The sequence below is a fragment of the Mobula birostris genome, chromosome 22 (genome assembly GCF_030028105.1).
Source record: "Mobula birostris isolate sMobBir1 chromosome 22, sMobBir1.hap1, whole genome shotgun sequence".
Taxonomy (NCBI): domain Eukaryota; kingdom Metazoa; phylum Chordata; class Chondrichthyes; order Myliobatiformes; family Myliobatidae; genus Mobula; species Mobula birostris.
Window position 1 is genome coordinate 51,922,065 of NC_092391.1, and position 22,962 is coordinate 51,945,026.

A 22,962-nucleotide genomic window follows, 5' to 3' on the forward strand; every position below is an offset into this window, starting at 1 on the left:
AAATACAAATATAAATAAATAGCTATACATAACAAGATCATGAAATAACAAGATAAAGAATCCTTAAAGTGCGAAAATCAGCTGTGGGAACACCAGAAATAGAATCAGTTAGTTTTTCCCTTTTGTTCAAGAGCCTCGTCTGGCTCAGACACAGTGGGCCTGTTCCAGTACTGTTCCATGTCCTGGATCTAGTAGACCAGTAGTCCTCTACTGTGATGCGGACTTCAACAATTTCACTGTCCCCTATAAAATGACTCCAAGCCTAAGGGGAGGGTAGAACATTTGTGTACATGCTACTGAGAGTTCACACTTGGCAAATATACATAGTTTAATATACATTACTGCATTAACAGAAGCAGGCAACACAAGGTACATGTTGGGGGAATAGTGGCCAGACCACAGGAGGTGTTAGGCTGATTTGTCTTCCAATAATGGCAGTCAAGTTTAATCCTCCTGAGCTCCCGCTAAACCTGTGTCAGCCCTCTGTGACCACCACAGAATGAGAAAAGCACCACTGCAGACAGCAACGAAACTAATCCCAGTTATCAGGGAGAATGACTGAAAGTAGTCTTCATAAGCTAGAGGCCTCAAAAGGAAATTCATAACTTTGCTTCTAGATGGAGTAGAGCAGTTTGGGAAACTGTCCAGAATTAGTCCTGGAGAGGAGAGATTCAGTTAACTCCTGTGAGGTGATGAAACAAGAGTTAGCAGGTAAGGACACTTTACCCTTTCAGGAAGAGAGTCCCAAAGCATCACGATACTCAGGGAAAAGAAAATTATCCACAGTGTTCTTTAAATGGGCAACACCTCATGGATGTGGAAAGGTTCTTCCTCTTGTGAAGAGGTGGCTTCCTCTCCACATCTACCCTAACAAAACCTATTGAGAGCTGAGGAATTCCTAATGTGAATTGCAGCACTAAAACAGACTGGCACTCCAGTTAAGAAATTAAAAATCACAGCCAATCTGAAATTTAAAATTATTTAAAGCATAGCAAAAACAAAAAAAGCACGTCATGTTACATTATTTCATACCGAGAGATGTCGAGACGTTCTGCTGCTTGAGAAACGGGAACTCTGAAGCTGAAGAAGTTGCTGGAATGAAACTGCTGAGGTCTGTAGCACTCTGATAGGTTATAGCAGGCAGTATCATTGCTACATGGAAGGAAAGACAATTCAATTATGGCAGCAACCTTTTCCTTTGAGGATTTACTTAATGTGTTCGAAACAAAGAAAGTTCCATAATTTAAATGTTAGTCCACTTCACTTTACTACTTCAGTCCTTCCAATGAGCAAACTTTAAGTTTAAATATTAAAGCTTGTTCAAACAATTTTAGAAAAACGGACACACAGGATAGAATAGAACTTTATTGTCATTGCTCAAGACAACATGACTGTGGTGCGACTCCAGTCCATGCAAAATAGATATTTACATTGTATGTGGTACGGCCTAATTTTTTTTAAATTCCCATATTTACATGCAACAAGTGAGTTATAATTCAAGTTTAAGACGGTAGTGAATATTCGTAGCTCATGTTAAGGTATTTGATATTGCCATGTTCGCCGAGCTTGACAAATGGTTTGCAGACGTTTCTTCACCAGTTGAAGGTGATGTCCTCAGTTGTTGGTGTTTCTCTCTGGGAGTGCTTGTGTTTATATTGGCCCCCATTCACTTGCCTAGGTCCTGATTAGCTATCCCTTCAGTTGACCTCTGTATTCTATTGGCTCATATTTCTTTGGAATTAGGAGTTTGTAGATGGCATCTATTTCAATATGTTTGCTTACAGAGTTATCAGAAGAGAACCACGCTTCTAAAAATTCTCATGCCTGATTCACGTTTGCCTGCGCCAGAACCTCCACGGTGTACCAGTTAAAGCAGTGTCTTTCTCGGTCTTCATGTACCAATTATAATTCAAGTACCCACCATAGGTGCTTTTTGTGGGGTCACCATTGACCAAACAACTGGACCAGTTAGACGTATACAACAGCTACAAAAGTAGTTCAAAGGCTGGGCATCTTAATAAATAACTCACCTCCTGACCAAGGAGGAGGGTGGTGCAGTTGTTTCCATTTGCTTTGAGGAGTGAGGCTCCAAAAAACTAGGTAGTTCTCAGGTAGGGACATGTTCAGCACAGCTTTGTGGGCTGAAGGGCCAGTATTGTGCTGTATGTTTTCTATGTTTCTATGCTCAACACCATTCAGGACAAAATAGTTGGCTTGACTAGCATCCTGTAACCACCTCTGCAAACATTAGAGGTGCAACACTTGCCCCCACGTCAGTTTTCTGAATGGACAATATAGATGCCATAGAAAACAACAAACTTCACAAAATATGCCACAAAATACTTGACCTACTAAGCTCCAGCAGATAACATTTAGTTCCAGATTCCAATAACTGCAGTGTCTTGTATCGGCACTTAAATATTCCTTTTCATTCATTTCCCACCCAAATGTGGTCACCATGCTCACCATCTCAAAAACAGTTACTCACCTGCACTAACCTAACAGCACCAACCAGATTCGTGAGATTTTTAAATTAACTTTTCACCATCTGGACATTTCTGACAAGGCACCAGCAAGACAAGAACACTATTACTTGCTGGTTCCTCTCTCAGGTCACATACCACCCTGATTTTGAGAGAGGTCATTGTTTCCACTTGGGAAGGACCTCTCACTCAACACCACTGTGCAGGAGATTGGGGCTGAGAGGACAACACTTAACAGTACCAGCAACCAAGGTTCAATCCCTGCCACAGCCTGTATTGAGTTTATACGATCCCCCCGTGACTGCATGGGTTTCCTCTGGGTGCTTCAGTTTCCTGCCACAGTCCAAAGACGTACTGTTCGGAGGGTTAATTGGTCATTGTAAATTGTCCTGTTATTAGGCTACAATTAAATCAGGAGATTGCTGGGCAGTACAGCTCGAAGGACCAGAAGGCCCTATTCTGCACTGTATCTCAATAATAAAGTAAGAAGATATATACTGTATGTACTTGGATAATAAATTTATTTTGAACTTTTAACCTCAGAGTGAGGTACAACAGAATGAGGCCATCATCCTCCTTGTGGCAGTTCTTTCAAAGTGCTGTATTGTTAGTCTTGTTCTCCTGCCTTTTCCCACAGCCCCATGGATGTTTCTCCCTTCAAATGCTTAGCCACATTGTTTCTCAGAGTCCCCACTTCACCTGTTCCTGCCAGGCAGAACATGACAAGTCACAGCAGCTCATTTGAACAATCTGGTTCCATTGCCCACCAGCAACCTTTCAACCAGCTGGAATTCTCTCACTTTACACCAAGGCTTCTCACCTGGGTCCACGGACCCCTCGCTTAATGGTAGGGATCCATGGCACAAACAAGGTTGGGAACCCCTGTTTTACACTGAAAATTTTCTAATCAAATTGTGCCACTTCTCCAATCATGCTGGTACTTACTTCCCTGGCCATTCTGGATCGGTTCACCAACTCCAATGGTATCTGTACAGGCTTCAGCTGTTAGTGGAGTTACACAGCATGCCTCAAAGTCTTTCAAGTAAACCACAGGGGCGTTCCTCAAGCATTGGCCATTCAAGGATTTCTACGTGTGGACATACAAAATTAAACAGATGAAGGAGCTTTCCTCCTCTCCAAGGTGTAAATGAGCATTTCACAAAACTTCATTTCCCAATTACTTGTGTAACTTTCCCTCTGACTTCTTAACCACTGACGATGCATGGATATGTACAATTCCAGTGATGCAGAGAGCCACAAATGCAGGTTTTGCCAGCTGCAGCAACGAAGAGTCCAGGTCCCAGAAACAGAGATGTGCTGATGGCTGAGGACATTGTGGGTAACACATTCAGAAGACAGTCGCTCTGCAGCTTACGAATGTGCAATGAGAAGGATGGCTATGAGGTAGACCTACCTAAACACACCCCCAAGTGCACCGTCCTCACCAAAACAAAAATTCTCTAGATGACAGAGATGTTTCATCAGGAGACTGAAGCCATAGCCAGGAGGAGGCATCTCAAAGAGTTCAGCTACAGAGCAGAGGTAGAGAGGGCAAACAAGAGAGAAAAGAATGAAGGGGTGAAGGGTTCAAAGAAGGAAAGGAGTGAAAGAGAAAGAAGGAAAGAGAATGATTGGGGATTCAACTGTAAGGAGACATCACTCCAGGATGGTTCAGTACTTTCCTGGTGACACAGTTGAAGGTGGCACTGATGCACAACACCCCAAGGTGACATGGAGATGGACCAGAGGTTGTGGTGCATGCTGGGTCCAGAAATGTAGGTAGGAAGAGGGACGAGGTCCTGTCTGTGAACCTGAGGGAGCTCAGAGGAAAAAAAATTAAGATGATCTCAAAAGGAAGCCATCTCAGTATCACCTCCAAAGCCAACTATTAACAATACAGATGTAGGAGGGCAATGAACGTGAATGTGTGGTGGGAAGGACGATAGAGGACCTTTATCTGAGGCAGGCGGCACCCGTACAAAACAAACAGATTATGCCTCAACAGGACCAAGACAGACCAAGACCAACCAACATCTTTACAGGGTTTATGTACAAATCTAAGTGGTGCATGCAAGCTCTATTTCAACATTGAAAAGAAATTTGGATAGGTAAGTGGATGGTAGGGGTATGGCGGGCTATGGTCCCAATGCAGGTCAATTGGAGTAGGCAGTTTGGCACTGACTAGATGGACTGAAAACCTTTTTTCTGTGCTGTACTTTTCTGTGACTCTAACTGTAAGGGCTATCACAAAGAGAGTAAAAATCAGGTTTATTAGCACTGACATATGTTGCAAAATACGGAAAAGAGTTTAGCCCGGTAGATCACAGCACAGAATTAAAATTAATCCGAGTGGATCTAAGAACTGGCAGAAGACAGAAAACGTTGGTGGGAGCTGTAAACATATCTCCAAATACCTCATGGTATAAGTGAGGAAACTGGAAGTGAATGAAGGAAGGGTACCACAATAACTGTGGGAGGTTAGTGCTAACAACAGGAAAGATAAATGTTTGGAGAATACAGTACTGTGCAAAAGAACTTGGCACATAAATATAGCTAGAGTGCCTGAGACTTTTGCACACTATTGTGGTAATTTTAAGTATTGCACTGTACTACTGTCACAAAAAAAAACAAATTCTATGGCACATGTGAGTGATGGTAAATCTGATTCTGATACGGGTCACTATTATGGACCTAGAGTGGGAAGGGGGCCTGACAAGGGGAATCATAGTTGGGGAAAAAGGGAAGGGAGAAGGCAGGAAGGGTGAAGCACCAAAGAGACATTCTGTAATGATCAATAAACCAATTGTTTTGAATGAAATGACCTTGCCTGATGTCTCAGGGCTGAGTGTGACACACACATACATACATACACACATACCCCTTAAGACAAGGAACAGGATTCGGCCATTGGGGGTAAAAGGAGGGGCACAGTACGCAGCCCGGAGGGGCACAGTACGCAGCCTGGAGGGGCTCCTGTATTGAGAGCCAGAGGGTTGGAGGTGAGGGAGCTCACTCTTACAACCTACTGGCGATCTGACAGGAAGCCCAGGATCCACCTGCACAAGGCAGGGTGAAGGCCAAGGTCTCTGAGCTTCTTGTCGAGCCTGGATGGAACTATGGTGTTGAATGCTGAACTGTAGTCCAAGAACAGCATTCTCACATAAGCTTCTCCTTCTCAAAATTCAGACTGAATTCGATCATATTTTGATCACTTTCCAAAGAGTTTCTTTACTTTAAGCTCTCTAATCAATTCTGATTCATTGCACAACCCCAATCCAGAATAGCTGATCCCCTAACGAGCTCAACCATGATCTGCTCTAAAAAGCCATCTCATAGGCACTCTAGAAAATCCCCCTCTTGGAATTCAGCACCAACCTCATTTTCCCAATCTACCTGCATACTGAAATCCTCCATGACTATTGTACCATTGTTCTTTTGGCATGCATTTTCTATCTTGCGTTGTAATTTGTAGACTGTTTGGGGGGTCTATATACAACTCCCATCAGGGTCTTTTCACTCTTTAGCTCTATCCACAACGATTCAACACCTTCCGGACCTATGTCATCTCTTTCTAATAATTTGATTTCCTTTTTTTTTTAAACCAGCAGAGCAACGCCATCCCCTCTGTCTTCCTGCCTGTCCTTTCAATACAATGTGTATCCTTGGACATTAAGGTCCCAGCTATAGTCTTCTTTCAGCCATGATTCAGTGATGCCTGTAACATCATACTATACCTGCCAATCTGTAACTACGCTACAAGTTCATCAACCTTATTCCATATACTGCGCATATTTAAATATAAAACATTCAGTCCTGTATTCACCCCTTTCAACTTTGTCCACTTTTTACATTGCAACTCATCCCGTTGACTGCAATTTTGCTTTATCATCAGCTTCTTCTTGCTAGCAGCCTCACTACACATTGTTTATAAACCAACTACTTATTCTTCTGCACCATCACTGTGATTTCCAACCCCCTGCCAAACTAGTTTAAACTCACCTGAACAACTCTAGGCAACCTGCCTGCAAGGATATTAGACCTTCAGCTTCAGGTGTAACCCATCCCTTTTGTACAGGTCATATCTTCCCCAGAAGAGATCTCAATGATCCCTAAATCTGAACCCGTTCCCTGCACCAGTTCCTCAACCATGCATTCACCTGCCAAATCATTCTGTTCTTACCCTCACAGGCAGCATTCCAGAGATAACTACCCTGGAGGTCCTGTTTCTCAGCGTTCTAACTAGCTCCCTAAAATTTATCTTCAGGACCTCCTCAGCTTGTCTACCAATGTCATTGGTGCCAATATGTACCAAGACTTCTGGCTGCTCACCTTCGCCCTTGAGAATGTCATGGACCCGATCCTGGCACCAGAGAGGCAACATACCATTGGATGTTTCTACTGCAACCACAGAACCTCGTCTCTGTTCCTCTGACAAAGCCTACAGTTCAAATACTTTTACTTTATACTTTATTGTCGCCAAACAATTGATACTAGAGCATACAATTATCACAGCGATATTTGATTCTATTTTTGGTTCTGTTCAGTTCTCTGTTCTACTGAGCCACAGCATCAGACTCAGTGCCAGGGACCTGGTCATTGTGGCTCCATTCTAGTAGGTCATCCCCCTCAATAATATCTAAAATTGTATACTTACTATTGAGAGGAACAGCCACAGGTGTACTCTGCTCTGCCTGTGCATTTCCCCTCCTCTTCCTCCTGACAGTCAGCCAGTTACCTGTCAGGCAACCTCAGGGTGACTACTTCCCTGCAGCTCCTGTCTATCATCTCCTCATTCTCCAGTACAAGTCGAAGGTCATCGAGCTGCAGCTCCAGTTTCTTAATACATTGCAGATGTACATATGTGGGAGACAGCAATGAAAGTTCAAAACACTGCCACTAGGACCAAACCTACTATGCCCGAACAGATAATGACAGGGGAAGGGGAGGAGGGAGAGATAGGGTGGGGGGGATGGGGGGGAACAGAGAAACACACACAGGCAGAGCAGGAGACAGAGGGGCAGAGACAGCAAGCGAGACAGACAGCGACAAGGACAGAGAGTCAGAGAGAAAGACAGAGAGAGAGAGAGGGGGGGAGGGGGAGGGGGAGGGAGGGAGAGACAGCAAGCAAGTCAGAAAGGGAGATAAAAGACAATGTACCTTACCCAAACGTGATGAGCCAAAGCCACTCTGAACATTGGCACACTCAAAAGAATGGCTGCTCCACTTGTACTTGAATTATTCTCATTGGCCCTTTCTAATGAATCTCTCCTGCTGATTGTTCACTCTTCAAACTAGAGAAACTGCCACAAAGATCTGCCTTTGAAATCTCAATCACCCTCCTGATTAAAAAGTAGCTCTTTTCACACACACCTGCAGTGGATTGTCCAACTCAGAGAAAATTGGCTTGAAGCTCTGCTTTTTATACCTTGAACAGACCTGACTGAAAGGTAGCTCTTTTTACACACTTCCTCTTGCTGACTTGTCGCTCCTCAAATCAGAAAAACTACTGCGAAACCCTGTTTTTGAAATCTCAATCGCTCTCCTGATTAAAAAGTAGCTCTTTTCATGCAGCCCGGTGCACATGTGACTAAGACTTCTACACAGTACTGTATACAAAATGGATATTGAAATCAGACAGTTGAGGAACTGCATAGGGAACAGGTTATTTTCATACCATACAACAAGAGATTGCCCTAAATCTTGCTGTAAAGTTCCCAGAAGAAAAAGTGACCATAGTATCATCAATTTCACTTTAAAAACTAAAGCAGAGCAACAAATTTCAATTTGAACAAAGAAAACTTCATGCTTAGTCAGAAATGAAGCTATAGATACTAATTGAACAGAAACAGAAATTTCTGGAAGTAGTCAGGGTAGGCTGCATCAGTCGGCAAAGAAACAGAGGTAATATTTCAGATCAGAGACACCTCCCCCATCAGAACCCCATCACACCCCCCCCCACCAGACAAAAAACGTTTGTAAAGGTGCAGTGTGTGTAGGGATGTAGGGAAATGAATGTCACCCGATACAATCAGAGTGATGTGGGGGTTAAGCTGTTAGACAAGTTATCTGGTCAAAGAGAGAATGAGAACTATGACTTTACAAGTTCCTTTTGTCTACGTTCTCACTCTCTAACCTTATTACAGCTTGACCCCATGGTCGCCCCATCAGAGATATTCTCTTTCCCCACCTCCCTGTGACTTTTTTGTCTTTCACAGATCTGATAAATGACTTAGACCTGAAACATAAAATCTGTTTTTCTTCCCACAGATGCGGCCTGACGGTATTTCTATCATTTTGAGATCTTACTTTGAGCATCCTTTATATACCTTCTTCATCACCTAAACTCCACATGGATAGAAAACGTTTGGAGGGATAGAGCCAAATGAAGGCAAAGAGGACAAGCTCAGGAAGACACCTTAGTCAGCACAGACAAGTTGGGTTGAAGATGTTAATTCCGTCTAGTATTATTGTATGCCTCTGTTGGAAATCCACCTGAGCCTACCCTCACATTAACTATTTCTAACTGAAACTAATATTTACTCTTGATTAAATATGAACATTTTTAAAAGATTATTTTCATCAAATGTTTTCCTTCAAAATAAAGCACTATGGGCTGAGTGGTCCCACAAAAACAACCTCAGTCAATGTCAGCAAGACTAAGGAGCTGATCAAAAACAGGATTGTTCCGGAAGACTGGAAAATTGCAAATGTCCGTTTCAAGAAGGGAGAAGGGCAAAAGAAAGGAAATTATAGGCCAGTTAGTCTGACCTTAGTGGGAAGATGTTAAGAGTCGATAGTTAAGGATGTGGTGTCAGGGAACTTGGAGGCACATGATAAAATAGGCCGTAGTCCGCATGGTTTCCTTGAGCGAAAATTTTACCTGATAAATCTATTGGAATTCTTTGAAGAAATAACAAGCAGGGTAGACAGAGGAGAATCAGTGGATATTGTGTAATTGGATTTTCAGAAGGCCTTTGACAAGGTGCCGCACATGAGACTGCTAAACACGTTAAGAGCCCATGGCATTACAGGAAAGATACCAGCTTTGATAGAGCATTGACTGATTGGCAGACAGTGAAGAGCGGGAATAAAGGGAGCCTTTTCTGGTTGGCTGCCAGTGAATAGTGGTGTTCCACAACAGTCTGTGTTTGGACCGCTTCTTTTTACGTTTTACGTCAACAATTTGGATGATGGAATTGATAGCTTTATAGTCAAATTTGTGGTTCATACAAAGATAGGTGGAGGGGCAAGTAGTTCTGAGGAAGTAGACAGGCTACAGAAGGACTTAGATTAGGAGAATAGGCAAAAAGTAGCAAATGGAATACAATGTCGGAAAGTGTATGGTCATCCAATTTGGTAGAAGGAATAAAAGTGCAGACTATTTTCTAAATGGAGAGAAAATTCAAAAATCAGAGGTGCAAATGGACTTGGGACTCCTTGTGCAGGATTCCCTAAAGGTTCATTTGCAGGTTGAGTATGTGGTGAGGAAGTCAAATGCAATGTTAGCATTCATTTCAAGAGGACTAGAATATAAAAGCAAGAATGTAATATTGAGACTTTTTAAAGCACTTGGTGTACTGTCAGCAGTTTTGGGCCCTTATCTAAGGAAGGATGTGTTGACATTGCAGAGGGTTCAAAGGAGGTTCATGAACATGATTTCAGGATTCAAAGGCTTGACACATGAGGAGCATTTGATGGCTCTGGACCTCTATTCAAAATCTATTGAATGTTGATAGGCCTCGATAGAGTGAATGTGGAGAGGATGTTTCCTGTGGTGGGAGAGTCGAAGACCAGAGGACACAGCTTCAGAATAGAGGAACATCCCATTTAGAACAGAGATGAGGAGGAATTTCTTTAGTCAGATGTTGGGAATCTGTGGAATTCATTGCCATAGATGGATGTGGAAGCCAAGTCATTGGGTATATTTAAGGCAGAAGTTGATAGTTTCTGATTAGTCAGGGCATGAAGGGATATGGGGAGAAGGCAGGAGATTGAGGCTGAGAGGGAAAATGGGTCAGCCATGATGAAATAGCAGAGCAGATTCAATGGGCCAAATGGCCGAATTCTGCTCCTATATCTTATGGTCTTATAACATTTTAACAATAAAACTTAGTACAAGCAATGTTGCACCCTTATTTTCAAATGCCTTTGATAAAGTCCCTTATTGGAAATTAGTTACAGCACATGGGCTGAAAACATTCAGACAGAAAAACCAGAGGGTAGAAATTATTGGGACTTCCACATTCTAACTCCTTATGGATGTGGGTGGTAACTAGTTAGCACAACTGGGATCAGTGTCCAGTAATTCACAAGATAAATTAATTACTTGGATTAGGGAACCAAATGTACCAATGTTCCAAATTTACCAATGATACAGATGGGCTTGTGAGCTCTGGAGAAAGATTCAACAAAGCTCAAGGCAATTTGGAAAAGTTAAGTGAGTAGGCAAACATGTGACAGATGCAATATACTGTAGGCAATTGTGGTTTTCTAGTTTCATAGGGAAAACAGAAAAGCAGAGCATTAACGTAGATGGGTACATGATAATCAGTATGGACATGGTGATTCAAAGGGCCTGATTCTGCGCTGTCTGACTCTACCAAAGGGCTTATTCCTGCTCTTATTTTCAATTTTCCTAATAGGTATATTGTAAATTGTTTTCCTCCAGACAATTTGCATTGTGAGATGGTTTAACCACAGCTCTGCAGGCAGCATTTACAGTGATCAATTTAGCTTTCAGCCGCTCTCTGCCCAACATGCTATATGAAAATACAAGATTAATTCTGTTCTTCTAACTTTGGAGATTTAGGTATCTGATCTGCCTATTTTACAATTCCATATCTGCACAACAGCAATCACACATATCTAGGAATGATGGTGAAGGTAACAATGCAACAAAATTACAGATTACCTGTTTCCAGGTTTTAGAAATTAAACAGTTTATAAACTGCCTGATTAGACTTACTACACTGAATACTACAAAATTTACCTCGTTACCAAGAGTACAATATGGATGCTAATATATTTTCAGTCCTCCTTGAAAATGTTGTGTAAAAGGTGCCCTGCCTTTCCTACCTGTGGAATGGTAAAGAGCTCATCTTCACGTCTAACGATAGGATCTCCCTGATGGTAGCCAACAGGAATGTTTACTGTTGTAGACGTGGCCACGCCAAAGGAAAGTTCCTCAGCAACATCACTATTGAAAGGAAAAAAAAAAAAATCACAAAAAAAGATTAAATTTCAGCAGGGAGAGAATTTTACCACATGGAATCCAAGAGAGACATTCAACTGCATTCAAAACAAGATCTCCGATTTCAAGGATGCCCCATCTGGTATCAATGTAAATCCATTACCTCTAGGAGACACTGAAAGAAGTGATATTGATGTGTCTAGGGCAAGGGTTTCCAACATGGGCTCCGCGGACCCTTCAGTTAATGGTAAGGCTCCATGCATAAAAAGGTTGGGAACCCCTGATCTAGGGAAAGCTCTCGTCATAAGAAGATGACTGCAAGAACTGTCAGAAACACAACCATCGATATGGCCAAAATGGGGTGTTTCAGTGGCATACACCTGATGCAATACTGTTTCTACAGTCATTATCAAATACTTTACCACATTTATCATTCACTCCATCATAAAAGATGCTTCCTTCAAATCCTAACTGCTCAGAACATCACTTCTATGTCATTTAGAATTCTTCTTGCCTAAACACAGGAGATTCTGCAGATGCCGGAAACCCAGAGCAACACACACAAAATGCTGCAGGCACTCAGCAGGTTAGGTAGTATCCAAGGAGGAGAATAAACAGTCAACATTTCAGGATGAGACCCTTCATATTTTTCCATTTCCCATTCTAGTTCCCTCTCTCCACTCATCTCCCTCTGGTTCCTCTCCTCTTCCCCCTTCCTCCATGGTCCATTGTCTTCTTCTATTAGATTCCTCCTCCTTCAGCTCTTTACCTCTTCTACCTATCACCTGCAAGCTTGTCCTCCTCCCCCTCCCCCTCCCCCACCTTCTTATTCTGGCTTCTGCCCCCTTCCTTTCCTGTCCTGGTGAAGGATCCCAGCACAAAACACCAACCGTTTATTCCCCTCTGTAACTGCTGCCTGACCTGTAGAGCTCTTTCAGCATCTTCAGTGTATTCTTGGGTAGCTTTTCTCAGTGTCACCTCCCTCACAGTTTAAAAGTCGGTATTTATTTACACTCAGCAGACGTTTTCACAAGGACCTTCACGGAGAGTATATCAGCTCTCATATCATCAGAATGAATGGAAACACAGATCCTCCACAGCAGGAGTTCCCAACCTGAGATCCATGGACCCCTCGGTTAATGGTAGGGGTCCATGGGAACCTCTACTCTACAGGAAACCCAAGAGTTCTTGTTTTTGGCTCTGAGAATGTAATAATCATACTTCTTGGAAGGAGGTTGGGGTGGAGGCAGGTGCATTGATAATGCAATGTGGAACTGTTTGCTGCAAAGTGTATTATACACCAAGGAAAAGTTTTCTTTTGCTCACTAACTTGAAACAGTGGGCATCAGAGTCAGTTGAGATTAAAGTCAAAATGTACCTCAAAAAGTACAAGAAAAATATAAGGGGAATATAACCTGTAATGCAGCAAATTTGAATTATGATAAAAAGATACAGGACTGCCAGGACTTGCAAAGATAAAGGCAAATTAAGTATTAGCCTAACAAATTAACAAAACATTTCACTGTTCCAGTGGGATCTCTTGTTTGCTTGGTTAAGTGAATTACCAAATTAAATGGGTTAGACTAGAGTTAGAGGTTAGGTGAAGATGAAAAACACTTGGCATTTTGCACCAATGCACCTTATTAAAGTGCAGATAACTGGAGTCAGAGTGTAGTTAGACTGAAGTTAGAGTGCAGATGAAGATCAGAAACATTTGGCACTTGACACCAATGCACCATTTTAAAGTATAGATAAACATTCCAACAGCAGCTCAAAGATCAAATAATCAAAATCTGAAATAGACCAAAAGCATGTAATATATAGAACGGGGAGGGAGAGGAAGACACAAAGAGAGATTGATGAGGGTCGGGCAGTGGATTTTGTCTACATGAATTTTGGTAAGATATTTGAGGAAGTCTCTCATGGGAGGCTAATCCAGAAGATTGAGATTCATGGGGTCCACAGCGAATTGGCTGTTTGGATTCAGAACTGGCTTGCACATGGAAGACAGAGGGTGGAGGTTGAAGGGACTTATTCGAGCTGGAGGTCTGTAATTAGTGGAGCTCCGCAGGGACCTCTGCTGTTAGTGATGTATATAAATGACATGGATGAAAATGTCGATGGGTGGGTAAGTAGGTTTGCGGATGCTACCAAGATTGGTGGAGTTATGGATAGTGTAGAAGACTGGTAAAGAACACAGCGTAATAGAAATCAGTTGCAGATATGAACAGAGAAATGGCAGATGGAGTTTAACCCAAATAAATGAGGTGTTGCACCTTGGTAGAGCAAATACAAGGAGACAGTACACTGTTAAGGGCAAGATCCTTAACAGTGTTGCCCAGTAGAGATCTTGGGATCCAAATTCACAGCTCCTTGAAAGTGGCTACATGTCAATACAGTGATTAAGAAGGCTTATGGAATGCTTTTTTTAAATTAGTCGCGGCATTGAGTTGAAAAGTCAAGTGGTTATGTTGCAACTTTATAAAACTTTGTTTAAGCCACATCTGGAGTATTGCATGCAGTTCTGGTTACCCACAATAGGCTTTGGAGAGGATGCAGAAGAGGTTTACCAGGATGCTGCCTGGTTTAGAAGGCATGTGCTATCATGAGAGGCTAGATAAACTTGGGTTGTTTTCTCCGGAGCACAGGAGGCTGAGGGGAGATCTGATAGATGTTCATAAGATTATGAGAGGCAGAGATAGAGTAGACAGGGAAGTATCTCTCTCCCAGGGTTGAAATGTCGAATACCAGAGGTATTGAAGGTGAGAGGGGGTCGATTCAAGGGAGATATGAGGGATAAGTTTTTTATTCAGAGAGTGGTGGATGCCTGGAATGCGCTGTCTGGTATGGTGGTACATTAGAGGCTTTTAAGAGACACTTAGATAGGGACATGAATAGGAGGAAGATGGAGGGATATGGGCATGGTATAGGTAGGAGGGATTGGTGTTCAGGTGATTTTGATTTTCTTTTTAGCTGGTTCAGCTCAACTTTGTGGGCCGAATGCCCTCTTCCTGTGCTGTATTGTTCTATGCTGTACAAGCACAAAAGATTATTTAGAAAAATAATTTTACCAATGATGGACTCTTTGTTTACAATTACATAAACTTACACAGTATTGCCTTCAAAGAACAGCCCCAAATATGGTGAGTTCTCCAGAGAAGACTGCACACAGAGGAATGGGAACCAGTCAGGAGATCTCGGCACAGTCTGAACAGAGCATAGCTGGTCAAAGGGTTGGGACACATTGCCACCGAATATTCCTGGAAAGCAGTGGGAATTAAACAGCTCAATCATGTCAGGTGTGCATTCCTGGAAACAAAAAAGGTATATTTATTTAAAAATGCATATTTCAGATTCAATGAGATATGACAGAACACTCACAACAGAGAAATCTTTTTAAGAATTAAAAAAGTTGAAGGTGATGGAAACGTGAAATACAAACAGAAAATCCTGGAAATACTCAGGTGTTCAGGTAGCATCTGTGGAATAAGAAACAGTTAATGTCTCACCCTTTCACATATACTGGGAAATGGAGGAAACAAGTTAGGGAAAGTGTAGATGGAGGGGGATATGACAAAGGAGATACTGAAAGGGAATAAAAGAGCACAGGGTAATGTTAATACACAGCAGATCAAACAGTATCAATCCTCGTTGTGTTCAACTGACAGAAATTTCCACTTGATGAAGGGTCTAGGCCTGAAACATCAACTGTTTATTTCCCCTCCATAGATGCTGTCTGATTTGCTAGGTTCCTCCAGTATTTTGAGTGTGCTACTCAAAAATTTCCACCATCAGTGAAAGGCCTCAGCCCAAAACGTTGATTGTTTATTCCCCTCCATAGATGCTGCCTGATCTGCTGAGTTCCTCCAGAATTTTGAGTGCGTTACTCAAAAAGTTCCACTGTTACTGAAGGGTCTTAGCCTGAAACATCAACCGTTTATCCCCCTCTCCCAGTACACGCTGCCCGATCTGCTGCGTTCCTCCAGTGTTTTCAGTGCGTTACTCAGAAATTTCCACCACCGTTGAAGAGTGAACATCACAACTGCAGATTTTGAAATGGAGACACCACTTGGCCTCAAATTATTCCAAATGTCCACCATCCATAAAGGCAGATAAATTTAAACCTGAATAACCCACATGCACAGTTACACACACACACAGATACACCACCAACAGCTGTCATTTAAATTTAATTTATATATGGTAAAATTTCACAATTTGTGTAAAATGATTAAAAATCCACAGCTGATTGATTAATGTGTAGTATGAAGAACAGGCATACCTTATCACAGCAGCATCCTACATCACAAGCTCTTGCGGTTAAGTTGCACGGGCAGGGTCCAAGTGGACGGTACTTTTGTTTTGGAATCTGCATCTTGTTTTCTATTAAAATAAAAACAGAAACATTAAACAGCTCATGATTAACGTGATTCTGAAAACTAAATACCACAAGAAGCAGAACAGCACTGCACTTCTCAAAGTGTGTCAATCCCACAATGGATCACCCATTCAGATACACCGGTCAATACACATGAGGCCTGTCACAGTGATACTGCATGGGCCTGAGTACCCTCAAAATAGATGGGGAATTAGCTGGCGTTCCCATCTTCTAACTGTGATCCAGCTGGAAACATCCATGGACAGGCCAAGCAGCCTCAGACTAGACAGTGAATTAGCCAGAGTTTCCTTCTTCTAATTGTGATCCAGCTGGCAACATCCATTGATAGGCTGAGCAGCCTCAGAGTATATGGTGAATTAACTGGAGTTCCCTTCTTCTAATTGTGATCTGGCTGGAAACATCAACGGACAAGCCGAGCAGCCTCAGAGTAAACAGGGAATTAGCTGGCATTCCCTTCTTCTAATTGTGATCCAACTGGAAACATCCACAGACAGGCTGAGCAAGCTCAGACTAGAAGATGAATTAGCTGAAGTTTCCTACTTCTGATCGTGATCTGGCTGGAAACATCCATGGACAGCCTGAGCAGCCTCAGACTAGATGGTAAATTAACTGGCGTTCCCTCCCTCTAATCTTGATCCAGCTGGAAACATCGATGGACAGGCCACACACATCAAAGTTGCTGGTGAACGCAGCAGGCCAGGCAGCATCTCTAGGAAGAGGTACAGTCGACGTTTCAGGCCAAGACCCTTCGTCAGGACTAGTTTATTGTGGGCCCTCCCCCTTCCACTTTCAAATCTCTTACTAACTCTTCAGTTAGTCCTGACGAAGGGTCTTGGCCTGAAACGTCGACTGTACCTCTTCCTAGAGATGCTGCCTGGCCTGCTGCGTTCACCAGCAACTTTGATGTGTGTTGCTTGAATTTCCAGCATCTGCAGAATTCCTCGTGCTTGCATTATTAGATGGACAGGCCAAGCAGCTTTAGACCAGACGGTGAGTTAGTTAGCATTCCCTTCTTCTACTTGTGATCCGGCTGGAAAAAATCCATGGACAGACTGAGCAGCCTCAGAATATATGGTGAATTAGCTGGAGTTCCCTGCTTCCAATTGTGATCAGGCTGAAAACACCAACGGACAGGCCAAACAGCCTCAGACTCAACAGTGAATTATATGGCGTTTCCTTCTGATCATGATCTGGTTGGAAACAGCCACTGACAGACTGAGCAGCTTCAGATTAGACGGTGAATTACATCACATCAAACAATTAAAAGATCACAAATAAAAACACATTTGTTGTTTAAAAAGGAATTAAGAAATGTAACCCCGTGTTTCATTAATTCACAAATTCAATATGCAGAACAGTAGCCCGCATTGTGGAAACCAAGTCCTCGCCCTATACATTCAGAACTCATACATTCCAGAGGATTTTTTTAAACATTTACTGTATCATAAACCATTACTGTACCAGGGACATCCCAACTGGTACATCATGGGCCGAATGGCCTGTCCGTGCTGTACTGATCCATGCTCAAAGCCTTGAGAAATCATTGGAACTGATACTGGTTTAAAACTGTTAAAACACTCATTCCCACTAAATACTAAGTTCAGTCCAGATAATAAAATGACTCAATGCTTTTCCAAATTTCTACTCGAAACACTCAAAACTTGTTTAGTTAACCAATTCAGAGAAAGTATCCCGAAAGTTGTAAGAATCCTGACTGGCTACATCATTCGAATGCACAGGTACCTCACAAACTGCGGAGAAGTGGACTCTGTCCAATACTTCCCTTCCCACCATCAGTAACACGTACAGGAGCCACTGCCTCAAAGAAACAGCACCCATCATCAAAGATTCCCACCATCCAAGCCCTGCCACCTCACAGCTACCATCAGGCAGAAGGTACAGAAGTCTGCAGTCCCAACACCACGAGGCTCAAGAACAGCTACTTCTCTTCAATCACTCAGTTCTTGAACCAACCAAAACAACCCTAATCATGACCTCTGCATTGCAAAACTGACCACTTTGTATGTTACTTATTTTTTTCGAATTGTGCTCTTTCTTATAAGGAATTGTGTATCATTTATGTTTAATTCATGTCTATCTCGTAAATGCTGCTTATCTGGTGCTATGTATGTTTTACACTGCACATGCATAAGACCTAAGCTATAGGAGAAAAATTAGGTCATTTGGCCCATCCAGTCTGCTCTACCATTCCATCACGACTGATCCAGTTTCCCTCTCAGCCTAATCTTCTGCCTTCTTCTTGTATCCCTTCATGCCCTGACTAATCAAGAATCTATTAAACTCTGCCTTAAACAAACAATAAAATTGACTTTGGCTTGGAAACATTGCTTCATTAAATGCTGACGCACAACCAACCTACAGGCCCCAATACTGGCATCATACATTACAAAGGGCTCATTTTAGACAGCATAGCATCAAAGCAGCATCTATTCAGAAGCCCACAATGGAACTAATGAAGGAAGTTGACCAGAAAAAAATGAAGGTTTCAATTAAGATTCTTCCAGTATTGCTCTCCTATTAACTGCATACCCATCACACCAATGATTACTGTGTGTGATAGCAATCCATTTAGACCAAACTCCAACAAATGTTTTTCCTTTAGATCAGAGATGAAGAGGAATTTCTTTGGCCAGAGGGTAATGAATCTATGGAACTCATTGCCACAGACGGCTGTGGAGGTCAAGTCATTGGGTACATTTTAAATGATTAGTCAGGACATCAACGAATATGAATCCCATTTTAATTCATCCTCTCGTCCTCTCCGCATTCCCATTAAGCTCTTGTCCAGATTCTGACACTCATCTTCACACTATGGACAATGCAACTAATTAACCGACTCATCCACACATTTTTGGGATGTCAGAGGAATATGCAAACCCCACACTGACATCGCTAGAGATGAGGATCAAAACCAGGTGTCTGGAGTTTTGAGGTAGCCACACCACCAGCTGCTCCAGTGTGTCACCATGTCACAGTCTGCACAATGGGGAGAAACCAGCCTCTGCATATCATTGTGCCCAGACATCACATGGTCTTGACAAGGAAAGAAAGATTTGCATCATTTACAGCTGCTTTCATACCCAGAAAAAAAAACAGAAGATCGTTCCAGCATACGAAACACTCACAAGTTGTATGTAAACTGACCATTTATCATTCCTCGGAAAGTGGAGTTCACATATATTATAGCTTGAACAAGCAGTGTTGCTGAAACATTGCCATTTAGACAGGCAGTTACACGGAGTGTTTCGAGAACGCAGAGAGGTTCCGAACAGCAGCGGACTTCATCTGATAAATTTTCACAAAGTATGAGTGGTCGGTCCAGAGTCAGCTGCACATTCACCATCAACAGGTCGAACTGTAATAAAAATTCACAAGAGCTAATTATACCAGTTGATACAGGATATTTTAACAGATCACTCAGCTATTGTTGGTCACAATCTGGCCACACTTACAGTACTGTACAAAAGTCTTAGGCATATATATGAGCTAGGACGCCTAAGACTTTTGCAAAGTACTGTATTTTGTCAACAAGGAGCAAAGAGCAAGTTTGCATATCTGGCAGGAGCAAAGGATGTTGGGAATGGAGAGGAAGGAGTGCTACGGATGGAGTGTGGGACAGGTAGCAGAGGAGTGCCGGGGTGGTGGGGGGGCGGGGTGAGGTTAGTGTGGGTGCAAACACACCCAGCCCTGAGATACCAGGCTAGGTAATTTGATTCCAAACAACTGGTTTATTGATCATTACAGAATGTCCCTCTGGTGCTTCCTCCCATCTCCCTTCCCCTTTTCACAACCATGATTCTCCTCTCCCTGTCCCCTTCCCACTCTCAGTCCACAATAGAGACCCATATCAGAATCAGCTTTATCATCACTCACATATGTCATGAAATTTTTTTTTTTAGCAGCAGCAGTACAATGCAGTACATAAAATTACTACAGTACTGGGCAAAAGTCTTAGGCACCCTAGATACAAGTCTTTTGCACAATATTATATGTTAAAATTTAGAACATGACAGATAAATAATTGAAGTATATTTGGAAATGATCCAAGTTAATTCTAATCTCATAAGGCTGTCTCTCAGGCACTATTAAAGGTTCAATTATGGTTCAGAGCATTCAAAGTCCAACTGCCAACCACTGCTCAACTACCTGTTCCACTTGAACCTCTTCACCTGCTGGGGACCCAACTCCAACCAAACACACAACAGCAGCTCAGTGACATGCTAAACTTTCCAAACTGAAGACTCAGCTTCCAGCCATTACCCTCCGCCTTTACCATCAGACACTCCCATCCTGACTAGTTTTTGACCCATGCTCAAATCCCTCCTGTGCCACAACCCAAGCCTGCAGCTCCCCTCCCAGTGCTATCAAAAATCCCTGCTTAATGATATTGGCCCACGGCACAGAAATGTTGAGAACCCCTACCTTAGACCAAACACACAAAACATATGCCACCAAACATTTTTTTTTCTGAAAGTAGTGATACCACTTTCTTCTGAAGATCTAAGGGAAAGTTAAATATAGAACAGATGCAGCAGGCATGCATCCCTTCAACCTCCTCCTCAAAGTTCAAAAGTTTAAAGTAAATTTATTAACAAAGTACATATATGGCACCATATACAATCCCAAGATTAATTTTCTTGTGGACAAACTCAGTAAGTCTATAGAATAATAACCATAGCAGAATTAATGAAAGACCACGCATCTTGGGCATTCAACCAGAGTGCAGAAGAAAACAAACTGAAAATATAAAAATAAATAAAAAGAAAAAAATAAGCAATAAGCATGAAATGAAGAGTCCTTGAAAGTGAGTCCATGATTGTGGGAACAGTTCAATGATGGGGCAAGTGAAGTTATCTCCTTTGGCCCATTCAGTAAGATCACAGTTGATCTTCCACCTCAATGCAATTGTCCTGCCTCCATTCTGAAACTCAGGAGAAGCAGCAGTGGGAAGCTTAGAAAAAGGTCCTTTCTGACTGGCTAAAACAGCTTTTCAAAAAAAAAAAAGTATTTCTAAGGCTAATTAAGAGACAAATGAGCGAATAAAAGGAAAGCAGGCTCTAGCAGAGCAGCCATTATGATAACAGGCCAGTATTTGAATGGTAAGTAAAAAGACTCTGTTAAACCAGGTGCAGGTAAGGTTCTCTGAATTTTTAATTCTAAGAGCCTTCACAGTGGTGGTAAGCGTAGTGATGTGCTTCTCCTGCAAAATGTGGGAGATCAGGGAGGCTTCCAGTGTCCTTCAAGACTACGCTTGTGGGAAGTGTGTCCAGCTGCAGCTCCTGACTAAAGGAGCTAGCTGTGCTCAGGATCATCTGAGGTGCTGAGAGTATTTTAAAGAGGAATTTTAGTGAGGTGGCTACACCTCCCCCACCCCCCCACCCACCAGGGTTCAGATACGCCTCTACCAAAGGAGGTGTAAGATAGTCCTTCACTCCACCTTGAGCAAGGTTTTGTACCTGCTTAGCACCTCCCCCCGACCTCCCCAATCAGGGTCACGTGAAGCCATGGGAGCAGGTGGTGGATGGTCGTATGAGCAGCTGGTACAGATCACAAGTCCTGGTTAAACATAGAACATAGAATAGTACAGCACAGTACAGGCCCTTCAGCCCACATTGTTATGCTGACCCTCAAACCCTGCCTCCCCTATAACCCCCTACCTTAAATTCCTCCATATACCTGTCTAGTAGTCTCAGACTACTAGATGCAACCACTGATGCCAGGCAGATAATCTCCAAAGAGTGTTGATAATGGATCAGGTTCACCCACTTGTGTAGAAAAATTTGCGAAGAACAATTACGGTCGTGACCATGATCACCTACATCATATGACATGGCACAAATGAATGATACGATACCTTTTTGTGCTACAACAGGGTTGAAGAAAACTTTTTAATGAGAAGTAAAGAAAGCAAAGCACAAAATCAAGAATGTTTCTATATTTTAAAAAAACTAACCTCATCAACAGAACTAGTCAGTATCCAATTATCAGTGCGACTTCTCTCCACACAATTGGACTGCAACAAACCTTTAAAAAAAAAGTAAGGTTAACAAAATTGCTTCCTTGTTTCAAAGTGAGTTGCCCATGCCTTTATTCCCTCTAACTTCCACATCAACAGAATGAATAATAAATTAGTAGAGAAACTGTCCTCAGTTGATGAATAGAAAAAAAGCAAAAGTCTTCAAAATAAAGATTGTTTCACTATTTTTCTGTTAAGGATATTGTACGTTCAGCCGTACAAGAAATCAGATTGCCATTCAAGATGCAGGAATGAATTTTAGTAAGACAAATGTACTCAATCTGAGAGGTTCACCAGGGCAGCACGCCACCTCCCCCATTAGCGGTGGGGGGGGGGGGGAATTGCTGTGACCTCCCTTCCTCCCATTTATGACACTTACCTGAAGCATTGCACACGAAGAGCCAAAGCATTGTTGAGGATCCTTACCACCCATCCCACAATCTACTTGACCCGCTGCCATCAGGAAGGAGGTACAGGAGCATCAGGACTAGGACTGCCAGGCTGGGTAACAGCTTCTTCCCTCAGGCTGTGAGACTAATGAATACCCTGCCAGCACCGAGGTCTCATCACTAGGACACTGAGCTGTTTACTGTACTAACTGTACTGTCTACTTGTGCCATGCAGAGCACATGTATTTAGAATTGTATTTTTAACTTCTTGCTCAATGTGCGGAGTGTGATATATGTTGTGCACTGTGGTCTAGAGGAATGTTGTTTTGTTTGGTTGTGTACAGAACCTGGCAAAATTATTCAGTCCTCAACCCTTTCACATAAATGAGTATTACGTTCAGGGTTTTTGATCAATTTAACTTGAGAATTTTTATTTGTCAATCACATGCTCCTTTTTCTCCCCC

At 42.4% G+C, this 22,962-nt stretch overlaps 1 protein-coding gene across 2 annotated transcripts in view; it reads right to left on the reverse strand.

Annotated features, from left to right (window-relative positions):
* The window catches only part of tctn2 (tectonic family member 2), a 57,059-nt gene that overhangs the window by 31,283 nt on the left and 2,814 nt on the right, over positions 1 to 22,962 (reverse strand). For both annotated transcript variants that reach the window (XM_072240734.1, XM_072240733.1), the window contains exons 3-9: positions 22,047 to 22,117; positions 19,238 to 19,448; positions 15,956 to 16,056; positions 14,783 to 14,982; positions 11,559 to 11,679; positions 3,429 to 3,570; positions 1,033 to 1,152 (exon numbers count right to left, since the gene is read on the reverse strand). In XM_072240734.1, coding sequence (XP_072096835.1) covers positions 1,033 to 1,152; positions 3,429 to 3,570; positions 11,559 to 11,679; positions 14,783 to 14,982; positions 15,956 to 16,056; positions 19,238 to 19,448; positions 22,047 to 22,117 — 966 coding nt within the window. The remainder of the gene's footprint in view (positions 1 to 1,032; positions 1,153 to 3,428; positions 3,571 to 11,558; positions 11,680 to 14,782; positions 14,983 to 15,955; positions 16,057 to 19,237; positions 19,449 to 22,046; positions 22,118 to 22,962) is intronic.